The sequence below is a fragment of the Schistocerca nitens genome, chromosome 5, assembly GCF_023898315.1.
Source record: "Schistocerca nitens isolate TAMUIC-IGC-003100 chromosome 5, iqSchNite1.1, whole genome shotgun sequence".
In the NCBI taxonomy this organism is placed as follows: Eukaryota; Metazoa; Arthropoda; class Insecta; order Orthoptera; family Acrididae; genus Schistocerca; species Schistocerca nitens.
In genome coordinates this window covers 190,678,394-190,698,011 of record NC_064618.1, presented here as the reverse complement: position 1 = coordinate 190,698,011, position 19,618 = coordinate 190,678,394, and the positions used below count along the sequence as shown (strand labels likewise).

The window sequence follows — 19,618 nt, the reverse complement described above, 5'->3', positions numbered from 1 at the left end:
GTTTAATTTTTTTCCCCTTTCAAAGAACATCTGTCACGATATGGCGTGATAGGTGTGTTTGTAACCTGTCCCATTTCCTACCTAAGGCTCCATACGGGGTTTTGCTTTTGTTCTCTCACCTATCTCTCACCATACCATTTTGTTTCTTCCATGATGTGTCTAGTGTGATTTGTTTTCTTCTATACCTCTACATGTGAAATGATGTCACTATCCTTTATTCTGTGTTTTCCATGGAGCACATTCCAAAGCCCAGTCCCAGACGTGCACTTCCAGGAATAACTTTCTTAACACCGTGTCAGTGTTTGATACCAGTACATCGCTTAAGCTGGAGGAAGCTCCTGTAGGCCTGTCTCTACAATCTTGCTTTCCTCCTTACATCCATTACCTCCTGCAAACGCAATAACTCGTAATTCTTATATTACGCCCCCCTCATAATTTGTCCCTTTGTCCTGTATTGAATCAAGGAAGTGAAATTATGCAGGCGCTAAGCAACAACCCATCTTTGCAGCAAACGTAAATTATTAATATGGTTCTGTACCTCATCCCCCAGTAGCCTCATTCGGTACATATTTGTTTAAGTAAGAAACACCTTTGGTATTGCCGAAGTCTGGAGATAACGATGATGATAGAAACGACACATGAATATCCACCATTGATCCGTCACTAATTTATTGACCTTTTTCTGCCTGACGACGGAAAAATAGTTTAAATCAGAGAATTTCAACAGACGAAGAATCTGAGAGGTACACTGTGTATCTTGTGGCTTACCTTGAGCGTTGGGTCGACAACGGCCGTACTTTCGTTAGAGACTCCCATCTTGCAGGTACCCACGGGGTGGTATATGGTGTAGCCCACTTGTCTTACTCCACACTCCCAATACTCTTTGCTTGTCTTCTCGTACTCTGAGCATGCCTCCAGGGTAACAATTTTTACCTGTCAAAAATAAATGCGTAAATATAACTCCTACCATTTAAAAGATGATTATCTTTCTATAAACCATTCGTATCACATAGTCGTCCAGATATCCAAGTATAAGTTTTGCGAAATTTATGAAATGTTTCGGTAACGTTGTTGCTTTGTAAAAGCATCTACCGATTTCCTGCTGTGTCGAATTGGAGCCTGGGTTTCACCCAAATCTAATATCATCGTCAACAATGTTAAAAATTCGGAACCAATTGTATCTGATTTTCTATATGTGTAAGTGCAACCAACAACTTCCGCAGGTGGTAACTGGCAATAGATTTCGGTATTCCGTCTGTAATTCAATATGATATTAGAGGCAATTTGTACAAGGGACGATCAAAAGGTTTTCGTCTGAAGGCCATGCTGCCTCGTATATGCAACCCAGCGTGACTTCGATGTAGCCATACAAGCAGAGACATGAAGGCAAGGGATTACTCTGGCATTTGTGTCTTTCCGACGTGCGTACGGCAAATGTGGAAACGTGAACTATGGCGACGCTATTTCCAAATGCTACCAAACAGGACCAACGTGGTGTTATTCTTTTGTTGGCTACCGAAAGACAAACAGCGGTGGACATGTATCGGAGAATGAAGAACGTGAGTGGGGTAGCATGTCTATCGAAAAACACCATTGTGGAACAGCGCGGCAAGTTCGTGTTGGTCCCGGTTCGAAGCAAGACTACGTCTGTCTGGGAGGCCAGGATTCATTACCGGAAACAAATGGACAGCTGATGATGCGCTTAGGGCACGTCGGTACATGACCATTCCTCCACTAGCCAAGGATAGTGACATTGGCTTCGGTAGCGTGCAGCACATTATCCATCAGCAATTAGGATATCGTAACGTCTGCAACCAATAGGTATCCTGCGTTTTCAATGCCGAACAAAAACATAAACGAGTAAATGGATAGCTGAAGCGCCTGACTCGTTTCAGTTTTGAAGGCAACACGTTTATATATAGCGTATTCTTGCAGGCGACGAAAGCTGGTGAAACCAAATGGGAACCGGAGTTAAAATCGCTGACGATACAGCGGTGTCAGCCACCCACCGTGCAAAAGTTACGCAAACTCAAGAGCAGCCGTTCTATAGTCCTAATCACTCGCCAAGCTATTTCGACGTCTTCGGGCTCTTATAAAAAAAAAAAAAACCTGGAAGAGTCGACGATACCTTTCGGACAAGAACTTGCAGCAGTTAGTTACGGACTTCTTCACGCAGAACGAACAGGTATCTTCAACTTGATGGAGGAGGGGGGGTCGGGTGATATGATTGCTTCATGGTTATTTTATTTGACTGGAATACTTATTATGGACTGCATGGTCGTGGAAAAGAAATTTTAATCACCCGTTATACTTAAAATTTGCGATTATCGGAAATACAATGACGCAGAAGTAAACAGCGGGTTTCCTAGTTTGCCTGAAAAACGTTCTGTGCACTCATACTTTATCTAATTTTCATATACAAATTACAAGAAATTTCGAAATTATTTATTTACTTTTATGTCTCTAGACTATCGTATATCGTTCTGTTGACAACAAGTTATTGGTTATATGAGATGCGAAAGTATGAGGCAGGAGATCTGCGTAACCCAGGGTAGGGAAACCTCTGGACGCTAAAATCTCGGTAGCCAGACAGACATTTGAAGCACAGATCTTCTTAATCAGAGCTATGTGTCTTACCCTCAGCACCGTGAATCGCTAAGGATGAGTAATCTACAGGGCGCGCTTAACGGAAGGGGCTGCTCACTAAATTCCGAAATCCGATCTTCACTGAGGATGTAGAGCATATATTATCACCACCACCTTTCAAATCGGTCAATGATCACCATTCCAATATAAAGGAAATTAGAGCTCGTACAGAGGCGTTCAGACAGTCTTTTTATCCTTGCGCGATCCGCGAGTGGAATAGAGTTGGGGAGGGGTGGGGGATATATGACTCTGGCGCGAATTGTGCCCTCCGCTACACATCGCTTGGTGGCTAGCGGAGTATATATATAAGTGCAGATGTATCACAGAAATGTTACAACAAGCTTCGAGGGATTGTTGAGAGGATCACGACAGCAACTTCTATTTTTGAATTCAACCAACAGCTACATGAAATACTGATGAACAGATATTTGTTGCTCTTTGGAGCTGTAGGTCAAAGAAACTGCAACTGAGGTAGATGGATCGTATTAATCGTTTAGTAATATACAGGTTATGCCAGAAATGTTGCCACAAACTTCGAGGAACTAGAGGGTGTCTTGAGGTACACCATAGTGTAGGATCCCGTGTCCAGAAACGTCATTTAACGGCGATGCAGATCGTTAAGATTACAGGCGCCAGCGCCTACAACTGGGCAACCAGTGTGGCAGCAAACATATCTGCATAGGCTGACGGACCATGGGACGAAAATGTCGCAATGTTCTTTGTATTCTGGAACTGGAGAGGATGGAACTAGAATGAGATTTACACTCTGCAGCTGAGTGTGCGCTGATATGAAACTTCGTGGCAGATTAAGAATGTATGCCCGACCGAGACTCGAACTCGGGACCTTTGCCTTTCACGGGCAAGTGAGATACCCAAGCACGACTCACGCCCCGTCCTCACAGCTTTAATTCCGCCAGTACCTCGTCTCCTACCTTCCAAACTTCACAAAAGCTGCTGCTGCTTAGAGAAGCCTCGTCTCCTATGAATGCAACCCACTGTTAGACTTGGTGGATGACGGTTTCAGACGTGGATTTCCACCTGCAATTTGTTTCTCTCTTGTACACCGAAAAACAACGGAGATTTTAGAGGACTCCAGCGGGAAAATAAACTGCAGATGGAAACCTGTGTCCAAACCACAATCCATTGAGACAACAGAGCATAGCATTCATAGGAGACAAGGCCTTTCTAACGCAGCAGCTAGATCTATCTCTTATCTCTTTCAAATTCTGAAGGTGGCAGGGGTAAAATACAAGGAGCGAAAGGCTATTTACAATTTGTACAGAAACCAGATGGCAGTTTTAAGAGCCGAGGGGCACGAAAGGGAAGCAGTGGTTGGGAAAGGAGTGAGACAGGGTTGTAGCCTCTCCCCGATGTTATTCAATCTGTATATTGAGCAAGCAGTAAAGGAAACAAAAGAAAAATTTGGAGTAGGTGTTAAAATTCATAGAGAAGAAGTAAAAACTTTGAGGTTCGCAGATGACATTGTAATTCTGTCAGAGACAGCAAAGGACTTGGAAGAACAGTTTAACGGAATGGACAGTGTCTTGAAAGGAGGATATAAGATGAACATCAACAAAAGCAAAACGAAGATAATGGAATGTAGTCAAATTAAATCGGGTGATGCTGAGGGGATTAGATTAGGAAATGAGACACTTAAAGTAGTAGAGGAGTTTCGCTATTTAGGGAGTAAAATAACAGATGATGGTCGAAGTAGAGAGGATATAAAATGTAGACTGGCAATGGCAAGGAAATCATTTCTGAAGAAGAGAAATTTGTTAACATCGAGTATAGATTTAAGTGTCAGGAAGTCGTTTCTGAAAGTATTTGTATGGAGTGTAGCCATGTATGGAAGTGAAACATGGACGATAAATAGTTTGGACAAGAAGAGAATAGAAGCTTTCGAAATGTGGTGCTACAGGAGAATGCTGAAGATAAGGTGGGTAGATCACGTAACTAATGAGGAGGTATTGAATAGGATTGGGGAGAAGAGAAGTTTGTGGCACAACTTGACTAGAAGAAGGGAGCGGTTGGTAGGACATGTTTTGAGGCATCAAGGGATCACAAATTTAGCATTGGACGGCAGCGTGGAGGGTAAAAATCGTAGAGGGAGACCAACAGATGAAAACACTAAGCAGATTCAGAAGGATGTAGGTTGCAGTAGGTACTGGGAGATGAAAGCTTGCACAGGATAGAGTAGCATGGAGAGCTGCATCAAACCAGTCTCAGGACTGAAGACCACAACAACAACAACAACAGATCTATCTTCACCACAATGGCAGTCAGTAGCAATTACTGAATAATCAACAACCTTGCGCCGGTGTCTTTACTTTCGACGCTCTTTAGCATCGTTCGAATATGTTTCTGTACACGGTTGCTGTCCTCGATATGTTCCTCAAGGCATCCTGTGAAGCCCCTCGAAGTTTATCGCAACATTTCCGGGACACCCTGTACATTAATAAACGATTGAGATACTCTTATCTCTGTTCAAATGGTTCTAAGCACTATGGGATTTAACATCTGAGGTCATCAGTCCCCTAGACTTAGAACTAAGTAAACCTATCTAACCTAAGGACATTACACACATCCACGCCCGAGGCAGGATTCGAATCTGAGACCGCAGCAGGAGCGTGGTTCCGGACTGAAGCGCTTAGAACCTTTCGGCCACCGAGGCCGGCCTCTTATCTCTGTTGCAGATTCTCTGACCAACGATACCGAAGAGCAACAGATAGTTGTTCATCTCTATTTCGTGCAACTATCGGTTTTATTTCAAAATCGAAGATGCTGTCTTGGTCAACTAATCAGCAGGTATAAACATAAGCTAAGGTTATATAGCAACTGCTCAGGTCGCCGTTATGTAGTGGGTAGAGCGATACTGTCCAGCTTTGGAGGTGCCGGGTTCAATCCTTGATATGAGTGGGGACTTTTTTTTCGTTCCATTTCCTGCATGGAGGGCCCATATCTACTCACCCTGCTATGAGACGAGTGCCGGAGTCCTTTCCTCTAGGTAGAAAGTGACGGTGACCTATGTTCGCCACCCGCCCCAGCCTAATGCCACGGCGAGAAAGGCAGTCACGCTAATAGTCCGGTCATGGGCCTCAGACACTAAAAATAATTTTAAAAACTTCAGCATCTCGCACGAAGTTTCAATGTATTAGTTATTTACCAATAATTCTGTTCGCAACACATTTTACAGGCAGTACCGACATGTACCACTGAATTTACCGGTAAAGTTATACCATATTACAACCCAGAGTTTATGGGACATGTCGTCGTAGATATTAAGATTCGCGAAAGTCTAACTTTCCTTTGAACTCAGTTGTTAAAGAATCCATGATTGGCAGTTACTTGTAATGTGCTACAGTATTAACTGCTGGTTCTTTGACCTTAATTTAGAAAGTTTCAGTCTCCATCTTGGGCAACGAAGTATATTGTAGAAGAATTATAAAGACTATCTATGGGATGTCTGTTTTCGTTGTTGCTTGGAATCTGACAGTCTACTTGGACATAGTTAACCAAAGTATTACACCAAATCTTACGGTTGAGTCCACTTATGATCTTCTTTTCTGTTACACAGTGCGAGTCATACTGTAAGTAACCATACACCTGCTAAAAGTGGTGACTAATTTCCTTATCGTTTCCAATATCGGGAGCCAAAAAGAAATCCCATTATTGGAAGAAGAACAGAGTAACACATTCTGTTGGCTGGCACAATATGCAGATAACTCATGACACCATGGCAAAACATATCAATAAATTCAAAAGGACAAGTTCTGTTGCCATTGCAAGCAGATGTGGACGACCAAAGACGACAACAGATCAATGTACGTCAGTAGAGGCGCTAGCAGAACTCAGGAGTCCGACACAGGGGAGCCGATGCATCTCGGCGCAAATGGGAACCAGCCAAGGCAGGGTCATGAGCGTTTAGCGCTGAAATGTGTCAACCACACGAGATACAGATGCTGCAACATCTGACAGTGGACGATCCTGATCGCCGGTAAAGTTCCCTGAGTGTTTTCTGAATAGGCACGAGATTCTTCCTCATTTGGTTGATTCCGTTCTTTTATTTCCAGACGAGGCAAATTTATATGTCAATGGCGAAGGGAAAAAACAAAACTTCAGGTGAAACTTCCTGGAAGATTAAAACTGTGTGCCGGATCGAGACTCGAACTCGGGACCTTGACCGCGAAAGGCAAAGGTCCCGAGTTCGAGTCTCGGTCCGACACACAGTTTTAATCTGCCAGGAAGTTTCATATCAGCGCACACTCCGCTGCAGAGTGAAAATCTCATTCTGGAAACATCCCCAAGGCTGTGGCCAAGCCATGTCTCCGCAATATCCTTTCTTTCAGGAGTGCTAGTTCTGCAAGTTTCGCAGGAGAGCTTCTGTTAAGTGTGGAAGGTAGAAGACGAGTTACTGACATAAGTAAAGCTGTGAGGACGGGGCGTGAGTCGTGCTTGGGTAGCTCAGTTGGAAGAGCATTTGCCCGCGAAAGGCAAAGGTCCCGAGTTCGAGTCTCAGTCCGAAACACAGTTTTTATCTGCCAGGAAGTTTCATATCAGCGCAAACTCCGCTGCAGAGTGAAAATCTCATTCTGAAAACTTCAGGTACTGGATGGGTAACAATCCACACTAGATGTCAGACTGTAAATGTCAGTCTGCCTAGAAAGACATGATGTGGTGCGGGATTTAGGGTGATGTTGTTTGTTCTTTTTTCATTGAAGGGGCCTCAAGGCGATGGTCCATCTCGACATTCTGAAAAATGAAACCTTCGTGTCACCCCTGGACGAACGTTGCTATTTCCGTTCTTTCTTACAGCAAAACGAGGCAACTCAGCATTACAGCATTGAAGTGCGCCCATAGTTGTCCCAGCAGTTTGCTGTACATGGGCTCGGTATATGTCCAGTAGAATGACGACCTATGTCACCCGTCCTCGTACCAGTAGATCTACATCTGGGGCGACTTAAAATAGCTTCGTAACAAATCTATAATCTATAATGTGGACCATCTTTAAAGAAGAATTACATTAACTTATCAGCAAATAACAGGAGAAATATTATCAAGCGTTTGCCAACACAGATTCTAGTGACGGTTACCTTATCGTTTGTACTAATAAAAACATTAGTCACTGATTTCACCCTCTGTTTGGAAGCATATGATTTATCCTGAATGTATTTGGACGTTTTCGATTGCAAATCAGCAGAGGAAGTGGAGACTGTGTATTGCGCCTAGTCTTCACAGTAACTTTTCAGTACAAGAACCATTGGTACTCAGTAAATCTAGATCGCTAGAACGGCAGTCACAGGAATAGAGATCACGTTGTTGAGGGAATCAGTTTATTTTTCCATAATTATGGACCTATATATTTAGATTTTGTGATATTACCTCGGTTCCAATGTTCTTCATAGCTTCAGTGTTGCCAAACTTTATGGCGTATTCGTCACCGCCCAGGAACGCCTGAATGTCTTCATCTCTGGTCAAATATTGCGGGTCGATTTTGGGTGGGTCACGCGGATCAGAGCTGTTCAGAGAGATTTTACCGACGCTTCGCGGGTGTAGTAGCGTCATGTACGGAACCATAGTCATGTCACAGCTGTCGAATATCTCGTTGTATCCGCGCCTGGCGTCTTCTCCGAAGCCTGCTTTATCCAGGAAGGCCTGACGTCCACCGTCGTCCGTTTTGTTCACACAGGACAGTTGCATCTCGATGTCTGGGTATCCTTCTGGACAGTACTCGTCTGGCGTAGAATTTGTCCTGATGAAACCTAAGAAATTGTTACAAGACAGAGTTGCAAGCGGACCCGTTCTTCCTTTAAGGTACTGGTAAGTTTTGTCGTCACTGGTTAACTCCGACTGATCTCTGCGGTACTTCTCGTTATTTATGCAGAATGTGACAATTGGTGACTTGAAATGATCCTGTAGATTAGCTCCGACATTATCATTCGCTACAATCGTTGTTATACCCAAGGATTTTAGTTCATCTTCAGGGCCCACTCCAGACAACATCAGAAACTGTGGAGACTGCACAGTCCCTGCAGACAGGATGACCTCCTTTGTAACGTTAGCAGTCATTTTCTCGCCGCCATGCATAAATTCAACTCCATACGCCCTTTTGCTATCCGGATCGATAAGAATTTTCGTTACGAAAGCGTGCCTCAGCAGATGTAGATTTGACCTGCGCCCCGCCGGACTCAGAAAAGCCTTCGCATTGCTGCACCTTTCGCCATCTCTTATGTCCCCCAAAGACTCTGAGAAAACGAGGAATTTGTCCGCGACAAGGTCGACAACGAATTCGTGGCCTGTCTCTCTGACAGCTTCCTTCATTGTTTCATAGACGCTCAAGTTGGCCTTTATTTGGCTGACAGTGTAGTAGCCTCCAAAGCCGTGGTATTTGTGGACGTCTGGTTCTGATGCTATTAAATCCGAACGTAGGTCCTCCGATTTCTTGAAGTATGGCAGCACCTGGAAAATAGAACGTGCTTTGTAAAAGAAACGTAATTTGAATGCTCGTTTCTCAATGTGTGATGTGAATAGTCGGAAACGTGGCATTTCGAGGAGCCAGTTGGTTAGTGTCTTCTTATGGTACTCACGTTGTCGTAGCTCCAGTCGGTGAGACCCTGTCGCGCCCAGCCATCGTAGTCACATTTATTGCCTCGCACGTAGACCAAGCCGTAGAGGTTGCTGGAACCACCCACCATCTTCCCTCTAGGCCAGAGGCACCTCCCAGGATGCTCAAACCCGAAACAGGCCTGTTGTTGCTCCTCTGTGACGAACTGCCAGTCTTCATAAGTACGCTCCGCTCTATTCTGTAGCGCTGGTACCTGTAAATGAAAGTGTTTGCAATTTAAGATATTATGACGAGATCAGAATGTGTGCTACTTGTAGAATACTATACAGAAAAGGATAATTAATGACTTTGTCAGAGAGGACGGAGCAGCGAAAAGAGTTTCAGGGCACTCTTTTGCACTTTGGATGGAAAATTTTGCCTTAAAAGCAGACTAATCGCCATCGATCAACGGCTGAAGGAAGCAGAAGGCAAGGGATGCAATTGCCAAACGGGAGTTAACCACGAAAAAATTATTGAATAAGCAGTACCAGAAAGTTGATTATCTGAAGTTTGAACGTGGCTGGGAAAGCAGTAATTCTGAAAAGAGAAACGCAAAGATTAGATAAAATGGGGATTACTGAAGTGAAACGGAAAGGTGAATACGCGGTAGAACAACATCAGCAGAAAACTATATAAGGGGCAGTCAAATGGAAACGATACATACGGAAAGAAGAGTAGTTAAATGTTCATTAGTTTAAAAGTAAGCTCCATAAATATTAATACACGTGTCGTACTGTGAGACAAAATGGTCGTCGCCGTGGAAAAATGTTTGCATTTGCCTACGGAATCATGATTGTAACGAGGCGTGCACCCCTTCGTCCGAATCAAATCGATGTCCACGAATGTCTTCCTCCAGGGCACCAACAGTATATTAGCGTAGGGAGAGATCGTGACTCCATGGAGGATGTGTTAGGGCTTCCCAGCGAAACTTCTCCAGCATAGTCGAAACAACTTTGGCAAACACGTGCGCGGGCCCGGTCCCTCGTCATGAGATTTCTATATTTCTGGATCCCTGTAGAAGGACTTTCGTCGCCGTCGATTTACTTCGGACAAGGAGGTGCACGCGTGGGTACAATTACAATTCCATAGGCAACAGCAAATTTTTCTCCATAAAGCCATTGACCGTCTTACCTCACAGTCGAATAAATGTCAGAACAGTTACGGTGATTACTTTTGAAATAATAGTTTGCATACTTTTTCTCCATCTGTCTTGTTTGACTGCACTTTGTATAAAGAGAGTAGGATTCATCATGAGAAAGAACCTATCGTATTCACTGAGTAACACTGAACAGATCGGAGATACAATTGTTGTCATTATAAATGATGGCAAACCAACTCCTACAACAATAGTTTAGGTATAATGCCGACGCCACAAGAAGATGACGAAGACGTAAAAGAAGTATAAAATAAGAAAATAGAATGGGTAATTATATTAAGGGCGATTGTAATCTCATAATCACACGGGATTTGTAGAGCTGTGGGAGGATATGGGCTTGATGTTAGGTGTTATAGAGGAGTAAATCTGAATTTCGAAATATAATTTCCATAGGAATAGACATAATAGTGTCCAAAAATCGGAAGAGGAGAAAGTATAGTAGGAAAAGGCCAGGAGATACGGGAAAATCTCAGTTGCATCACAGCACGGTAGGGCTGGGATCCTGGAAAAATGGTTCAAATGGCTCTGAGCACTATGGGACTCAACTGCTGTGGTCATAAGTCCCCTAGAACTTAGAACTACTTAAACCTAACTAACCTAAGGACAGCACACAACACCCAGCCATCACGAGGCAGAGAAAATTGCTGACCCCGCCGGGAATCGAACCCGGGAACCCGGGCGTGGGAAGCGAGAACGCTACCGCACGACCACGAGATGCGGGCCTGGGATCCTGGAATAAAATATTGGAACGTAGGGCTTACCCACGAGCAGCTGTGGACTCAGATCACAATTTAATAATGATTAAATGTAATCAGGAAGGAAAAATGTGCAAAGAAACGGCATACTTGAGTTCTGAGAGAGGATGAGGTGAGTTTGAAGTTTTCTGAGGCTGAGGGTACTCGATAATGAATACCATAAAGGCTATTCAGGTGGTTAGGAATAGACGTGTCTAAAAATGGCAGTCATAGAAATTTCACAGAAAAAAGTGGAAGCTAACAGCAAAGAAATATCAGGAAACTGAAAATCACTATAGTTGGTTGACGAACGACAGAAGTACAAAAACGTTAACGGGAAACAGGTAGGGGAGTTTCTACATGAGGCAGTGTGTTACATGCGACTTTGAATTTACCACTGGTTGCTACAGACTTTCCTTTCAGTTGATTGTAGCAGGTGATAGTATATTTCTCGTGCTGATCGTTGGAAAGCGGGCTCTGAGTGTTAGAAAGAATGCAAAAGGAAACGTTTCTCCATCAGTTTCCAGTTACTTTTTCTGCAACTCTTTCTTTCATAGCAACGTAGTCTTTTGTAGATCAGTGCAAATTCTGTATCATGTGGATTTCTTAACTTCATATGAATGATAATATGTTTACAGTTTCTCTGCAACTGAAACCGGAATATTTACTTGCAACCGTATATGAAATGATGTTGTATGGGGTAATTTCCTATAATTTCGTTGGGGCTAGTTGTTTCGGTGCGAGAACTGCCACATGTCATGTGTAGCTTCTTATTACGTACCTCATTTGTGAAGGCAGTATGAGATAATACAAAAAAAGACAACATAAGCACAATGCCCAACGAAACATAAACATATAGCAAGCAGAAAAATGTAATGTCAGATTACCAGTAATTTGAAAAAAATGAAATAGATTTTTCGACAATATTGACAACAAATTGCACGTACTAGAAACAAAAAAATAAATAATATAAAACTATAATTTTTAATTAATGCTTAATGGGACGCACATAATATAAAAAATTACTTCGTCCCTGTAACAACGTTCCCCATTAGGGGTACAGCGTTGATATGTGCATGACCGATAATTGTGTCAAATCAGCGATATTCTTGATAGGAGAACATAAAGAAAAATATTAAATGCAGTGAATGTATAATAATGATGCTACATTTTAAAATACTGTCCTTTAACTTAGCTCTACAACTTACTTCTACAAAAATAATTAAATGGAACCGTACCAACAAGCCTTGACCACCTCTGTAAGACTCTACGAGTCACAGGGACGAAATAAACTGTATGTGAAGACAGACCAAGGAGATGAGTGGAAAGACCCTAAACAGAAAAAGTCTTCAGAAGAACTATTTGAGTGTATAGAAAACTCAAAACAACCTTCAGGGAAAGTCAAGGTTGTCGACACTAACACTGCAAAGCGAATTGCAGTGGAGAGGGCAGGCAGGTGAAATGAGTAAATTGAACAGTTCTACAAGGGAAAAGACTTGTCTGATTATGTGATGGATGAAATGGGAGTCGATATGTAGAATATATAGATTGCAGTATTAGTGTGAGAGTTGAAAAGGCATTTGGAATACATGAGATCAATTAAGATGGAAGGCATAGATAAGACGCTAATGAGAATAAACTAGGAGGAACTGAAATGAAAATTACGGATCTGCTACACGACGGTCAGTTTGGCTTTAGGAAAGGTAAAAACGCCAAAGATACGGTCTTGGAGTCGCACATGAAAATGGAAGAAAAGCTTAAGAAAAATTAAGACACATTCAAAGGTTCTGTCGATTTCTAAAAAGCATTCGATAGGAAAATATCGGTCACGATGTTAAAAACACTGAGTTAAATCGGAGTACACTGCAGCAAAAGGTAGAAAATATGCGATATGTGCCAGAATCAAGAGAGATCAATAAAAGTGGAATGACCAGGTTCTCAGATGAAGAATGGTGTAGTGTCACAAAGACCTGAATCTCAGACATAATTTACAGCTTTAGCCACAATCGGTCAGCAAAGAAAGTAGGTTAACTGAATCATTTAAATCGTGTGTTTAGCATAAGAAATGATTTATGATACTTTGTTTTATGTTTCATGTACACTGTGAGAAATTGCAGCCGAGCGATGTCCATCCAGAGCAATCTCATGCTGCAACACAGAACTGGGTGGTAGTCACCCGCTTGGCTCGAGTCAGCGACTGGCAGAAGATTGACGTCGCCGCGTAGGATTAGCCGAGCGGTCTAGGGCGCTGCAAAAAGTGATTCAAATGGCTCAGAGCACTATGGGACTTAATCTTCTAAGGTCATCAGTCCCCTAGAACTTAGAACTACTTAAACCTTACTAACCTAAGGAGATCACACACATCCATGCCCGAGGCAGGATTCGAACCTGCGACCGTAGCGGTCACGCGGTTCCAGAATGTAGCTCCTAGAACCTCTCGGCCACCCCGACCGGCTAAGGCGCTGCTGTCATGGACTGTGCGGCTGGTCCCGGCGGAGGTTCGAGTCCTCCCTCGGGCATGGTTGTGTGTGTGTTTATCCTTAGGATAGTATAGCTTAAGTAGTGTGTAAGCTTAGGGAATGATGACCTTAGCAGTTAAGTCCCGTAAGATTTCACACAATTTTAACATTTTTGATTGACGTCGGACGGAAGCATCATCGGCGGAAATTGTTACGACAGTAAAAAATCGAAAAGAACATTGTAATTATATTTTGTCAGCGGCCTTGGAATTACGTTTACTTCTAAGCAAAGTTTTTTCAGTTCAACTACATACAAATTTGTTTAAATAGTGTTTTTGAGAATAACGTAATTAGATGGAGTTTGTAGTACTGCTTTGTAACAGAATAATATTATATTTTACAGAATTGGATAAACTGAACAGATGAACTTTTCGTAAATAACTAGATGTCTGTCGATGAAAGCAAAGTGATGCAAAGTACACTGTATTGTAGTTACGAAATACTTTCACATAAAAACCTTCAGCAGAAACATGAATACGGTGGTTTAAATTTCCTCCGTCAACAGTGTCGGAATATGTAACTACTGATCTAACAAGGCATCGACATATCCGGTGATTAAATTCTCAAAATAACCTGACAAAGACCTAAATTTTTCAGTGCCTTTCCAAAGTAAAGTTGTACAGCATTATGAAGCTTTTTAATCTGCGTCTGTGTAGGTTATCCCATATCAACTTTGTCAAACACACCGGTGTAAACGCAGCGGCTTTTACAAGTCTTACAACTGAATGGATCTTTTTTATATTAACTGTGCTGATATTACATTACCTGACCTCAAACGGCAGTTTTCTACAGTTTATCAGCGAACAGATGTGAATGTGACATGCATAAAGTGGTGCTGCAGCACTGAAGATTGTAGTTAAGAGATGAAGAAAGTCAGAAACTGTTGGCTACCACATCAGGACATGGCCGTATTGTCGATGGATTGTGGGAATCAGCACACTGCCATACCACGATAACGCCCGTAACATGACAGAGAAATGACTGCAGACCTTCGCTGTTCTTTTCAATCTATACAGCAAAGAAGCAGTGATGGAAATAAAGGCAAAATTGCAGGAATTGATTTAAAATTTGGGGTGAAAGGGTATCAATGATAAGATTCGTACATGACATTGGTATCGTCAGTGAAAGTGGAGGAGAATTACAGGACATAACAGTATTATGAATCCAGATGTCGATTGAGAGTAAAAAGAAAGCAAGAAGAATAATGGAGTGTAGCAGGAGAAAAGGAAATGTCGAGAAACATACCATCAAAATCGGTGATCAAGAAGTAGATGACAGAAGTCTTCAACCTTCGAAGCTAAATAGCCGGTAATTGGTTAGGGGAAGAGTATATGAAGAGGGCAATCTGGGACCAGCCAGATTACTAGTATCAGTAATGTAAAAATAACTAGTCGTATACACTCGATACGAGCTTAGGGGAGCAGATGCAGGATTGCTGCACTACCGAACATGGCAATGTACACTACTGGCCATTAAAATTGCTACACCAAGAAGAAATGCAGATGATAAACGGGTATTCATTAGGCAAATATATTATACTAGAACTGACATGGCCGGCCGGTGTGGCCGTGCGGTTCTAGGCGCTTCAGTCTGGTCGCAGGTTCGAATCCTGCCTGGGGCATGGATATGTGTGATGTCCTTAGGTTGGTTAGGTTTAAGTAGTTCTAAGTTCTAGGGGACTGATGACCACAGATATTAAGTCCCATAGTGCTCAGAGCCATTCTTTTGAACTGACATATGATTACATTTTCACGCAATTCGGGTGCATAGATCCTGACAAATCAGTACCCAGAACAACCAACGCTGGCCGTAATAACGGCCTTGACACGCCTGGGAATTGAGTCAAACAGAGCTTGGATGCCGTGTACAGGTACAGCTACCCATGCAGCTTCAACACGATACCACAGTTCATCAAGAGTAGTGAATGGTCTATTGTGACGACCAGTTGCTCGGCCACCATTGACAAGACGTTCTCAGTTGGTAAGAGATCTGGAGAATGTGCTGGAGAGGGTAGCAGTCGAACATTTTCTGCATCCACAAAGGCCCGTACAGGACCTGCAACATGCGGTTGTGCATTATCCCGCTGAAATGTAGGGTTTCGCAGAGATCGAATGAAGGCTACAGCCACGAGTCGTAACACATCTGAAATGTAACGTGCACTGTTCAAAGTGCCGTCAATGCGAACAAGAGGTGACCGAGGCGTGTAACCAAAGGCACCCCATACCATCACGCCGGTTGATACGCCAATATGCCGCTGCCGAATACACACGCTTCCAATGTGCGTTCGCCAAGATGTCGCCAAACACGGATGCGACCATCATGATGCTGTAAACAGAACGTGGATTCATCCGCAAAAATGACGTTTTGCCATTCGTGCACCCAGTTTCGTCGCTGAGTACACCATCGCAGGCGCTCCTGTCTGTGATGCAGCGTCAAGGGTAACCGCAGCCATGGTCTACTAGCTAATAGTCCACGCTGCTGCAAACGTCGTCGAACTGTTCGTGCATATGGTTGTTGTCTTGCAAACGTCCCCATCTGTGAATCAGGGATCCAGACGTGGCTGCACGATCCGTTACAGTCATGCGGATAAGATACCTGTCATCTCGTCTGCTTGTGATACGAGGCCGTTAGGATCCAGCACGGCATTCCGTATTACCCTTCTGAACCCGCCGATTCCATATTCTGCTAACAGTCATTGATCTCGACCAACTCGAGCAGCAACGTCACGATACGATAAACCGCAATCGCGATAGGCTACAATCCGACTTTTATCAAAGTTAGAAACGTGATGGTACGCATTTCTCTCCTCCCTACACGAGGCATCCCAAGTACATTTGCGTATGATAAATCGGTTGGAAACTATGCTCATGTCAGCACGTTGTAGGAGTCGCCACCGGCGCCAACTCTGTGTGAATGCTCTGAAAAGCAAATCATTTGCATATTACAGCATCTTCTTCCTGTCGGTTAAATTTTGCGTCTGTAGCACGTCATCTTCGTGGTGTAGCAATTTTAATGGCCAGTAGTGTACTTACCAGTGGAGATGGTATGCTGTTGCCTTCCTCGGGGCTATTGTGCAGTGTTAAGTGTTTATCTGTTTTGTATATACGACTGTCAAGAGTGCTTGCACATTGTAATGTTCTGGTTGTGTTGTTATGGATGAAAGGAAGGGAGGAGGTAAAATCTGGTGCCGGCACATAGCCGGCTCGTGGCGAATAGCTTCAACGGGGCAGCTGAGTATAACGTCCCCATCCGACAGATTGTTCACAATCAACAGTGTTTCACATACCCGCACTTCATGGGACACAGCAGAGAGTTTTGGGATTTAAACTTGGATATTGGTGCAGAGTCTGGTGATCAGGAACTTAAGCCACCACTTCTCCTCCCCTTGTCGACCAAATACTGGCAGTGATAGTCTCATCCACCACCGGGGCTCGAACCAGCTTACCTCCAAGCCGAGTGCCACCATACAAGCGTGTGTTAGCGACCTTGGCTAAAGAGGGATTGTATCAAACGTAGGCCTAATTCTGAGGAACAAATTTCTGAGTATGAATACTCGGAGCACACCATTTTATGGTTCTGACTCTTGGAGTGTGGTGAAATTGGAACATAAGAGGATCGAAGCATTTGAGATGTGGTGCTACAGACAAACGTTGAAAATTAAGTGAACTGATCAGGTGAGAAATGAGTAGGATCTCTGCCTTGTTAGGGAAGCAAGGAGTACTTGAAAACAACTACAACAACAAGGGACTGGATGACGGACAAATGTTAAGGCACCAGGGAATAACTTCTATGGTACTAGAGGAAGTAGTAGATGATAAGAACTGTATAGGATGGTAGAGATTGGGATACATCCAACAAATAACTGAGGATGTAGGGTGCTAATATGGTACTCGAAGGTAATGAGTTTCCCACAGAAGAGAAATTCGTCATGGGATGTGACAGATCAGTCAGATGACTGAAGGGAAAAAAATTAAAATGAAGGATGCATGTGACACATTTGGGGAACATACTATCTGTGGGTTGCCTGAAATGTTTTCACGCTTCATATCATTTGGCGCAATGTGTTACGACAGATATAGGAGATACTTTCAGTGATGCTATCATTAAGGGTATAAGGGATGCCTTATGATTACAATGATATTCTGAGTCGAAATATAGGAACATTTCTCATCAGGTGTTGGGGTAATACTCTTGATGTTTTTGACAGAACACGGACATACGTTTAGTTTTTCCTACAGAATTAATTATTTTGATAAAATGAAGATTTGAGGTATTTTGCTTCTTCTAAACGTTAAAAAAGTTACGTATTTTAACAAGTATTTTAAAATACAAATTATTTAGTACAAAATTATTTCACAAATCTTTCAAGTCAGATATATTATAGAGCATTAACGAATAACTCCCGTAAATTTCATCCATCCACTATAAAAAGACTCTGAGAAAATGTGCCTTATATACAAAAATATTAAGCTTATGTGGAATGATCTAAGATTTTAGTTCATTGCATGCCTTCTGCACAGCTAGCATCATCCGAATTCTCCAACAGATTCCTCTTGTTTCTCCTACGCAGTTTAGCCACCCTTGGATAGTTTTTCACTGCAGTATCTGAAGACCCGAGCCGTTCCTTTTCACCGAGCGAGGTGGCGCAGTGGTTAGACACTGGACTCGCATTCGGGAGGACGACGGTTCAATCCCGCGTCCGGCCATCCTGATTTAGGTTTTCCGTGATTTCCCTAAATCGCTCCAGGCAAATGCCGGGATGGTTCCTTTCAAAGGGCACGGCCGACTTCCTTCCCCGTCCTTCCCTAATCCGATGAGACCGATGACCTCGCTGACTGGTCTCCTTCCCAAACCAACCAACCAACCGTTCCTTTTCCAAACAAGGCATAGCTGATGCAACTTGTAATCCTATACAGAGCCCTATCTTCTGTAAAACTTTGCACTTTATTATATTACCCTAACTGAATGATGATCAGCATCTTAAACACCATAGTGCAGAGTCCTTATACCTACAAAGTTTTAGCTAGTCAGCTCCATTCAAATGGTCAAGCAGTTATTTGGACTTGGAGTCCATCTGTGAAAACATTTCATTAGTAGACTAATATCTGCGTGGTTTATTTCGTACACTATGGCAGACGGCAAATGGTGAGGGGCATTGTACTGATGTTTAGTTACCTTGCTTCTATTGTACTTGTACGAAATATCTTCTCCTTTTGGACGTAGCCCATGTTGGGGAGTTGTCATTGCTTGAAACTGTGTGAGAAAATAGAGCCCAGACTGCTCTTCTCAGTAACTAAGTATCTGCTTTATTCTACCTAACCTGTAGATCATAGCACTTTTGAATGTGGTCTATCTGTCAATCCATTTTTCGTATGTAGAGTTTTTCCATCCCTGAATTTCTTGACTCTGATACTTGACTTGAACTGTAGAGGTCTTCATCCCATTCTGTTAGGAACTTGGCCAACACACTCTAGTTTGTCAGTATTCACATTATTTCCAATGTGTCTCAGTTACTCAATGTCTTTGAATGCCTATGACACTGTCTCCAAGGAATTTCTGTATCTTATTTAACTGAGTGTTGATAAATATTTATTACTCCAACTTTCGGACCGAAACTTGAACCATAATAATTTGCTATGCACTCATCTTCAAGTTTATTTTTCATTTCATACTTGCATTTGGAATGCTAGGAAACTGCCTTGCCGTGTCCACACTTCTAGCTGTATCAACACGAATCAGTGATGTGTAGCCTCTCATCTGCCAGTACACATCAAAAGCTATGAACAAGTCCCAGTTATTATTATTTTCAACAACAGCTTACTCAACAGCATTTTTCAAATTTTCCTAAGCCATTTCAACAGAGACCATGACAATAATGTGTTTGTGAAATTTTTAGGATGGCAGTTATAATGGGACTTCGTGGGAGAGTTATAAGGGTAATATTGGGAAGAGGTGAATTTAC

The 19,618-nt window shown here is 42.8% G+C and overlaps 1 protein-coding gene across 1 annotated transcript in view; it reads right to left on the bottom strand.

Moving 5' to 3' along the window:
• The window catches only part of LOC126259377 (glucose dehydrogenase [FAD, quinone]-like), a 71,727-nt gene that overhangs the window by 8,747 nt on the left and 43,362 nt on the right, over positions 1–19,618 (bottom strand). Inside the window, exons 3-5 of the mRNA XM_049956127.1 lie at positions 9,231–9,461; positions 8,026–9,102; positions 769–933 (exon numbers count right to left, since the gene is read on the bottom strand). Of these exons, the coding sequence (XP_049812084.1) occupies positions 769–933; positions 8,026–9,102; positions 9,231–9,461 (1,473 nt within the window). The remainder of the gene's footprint in view (positions 1–768; positions 934–8,025; positions 9,103–9,230; positions 9,462–19,618) is intronic.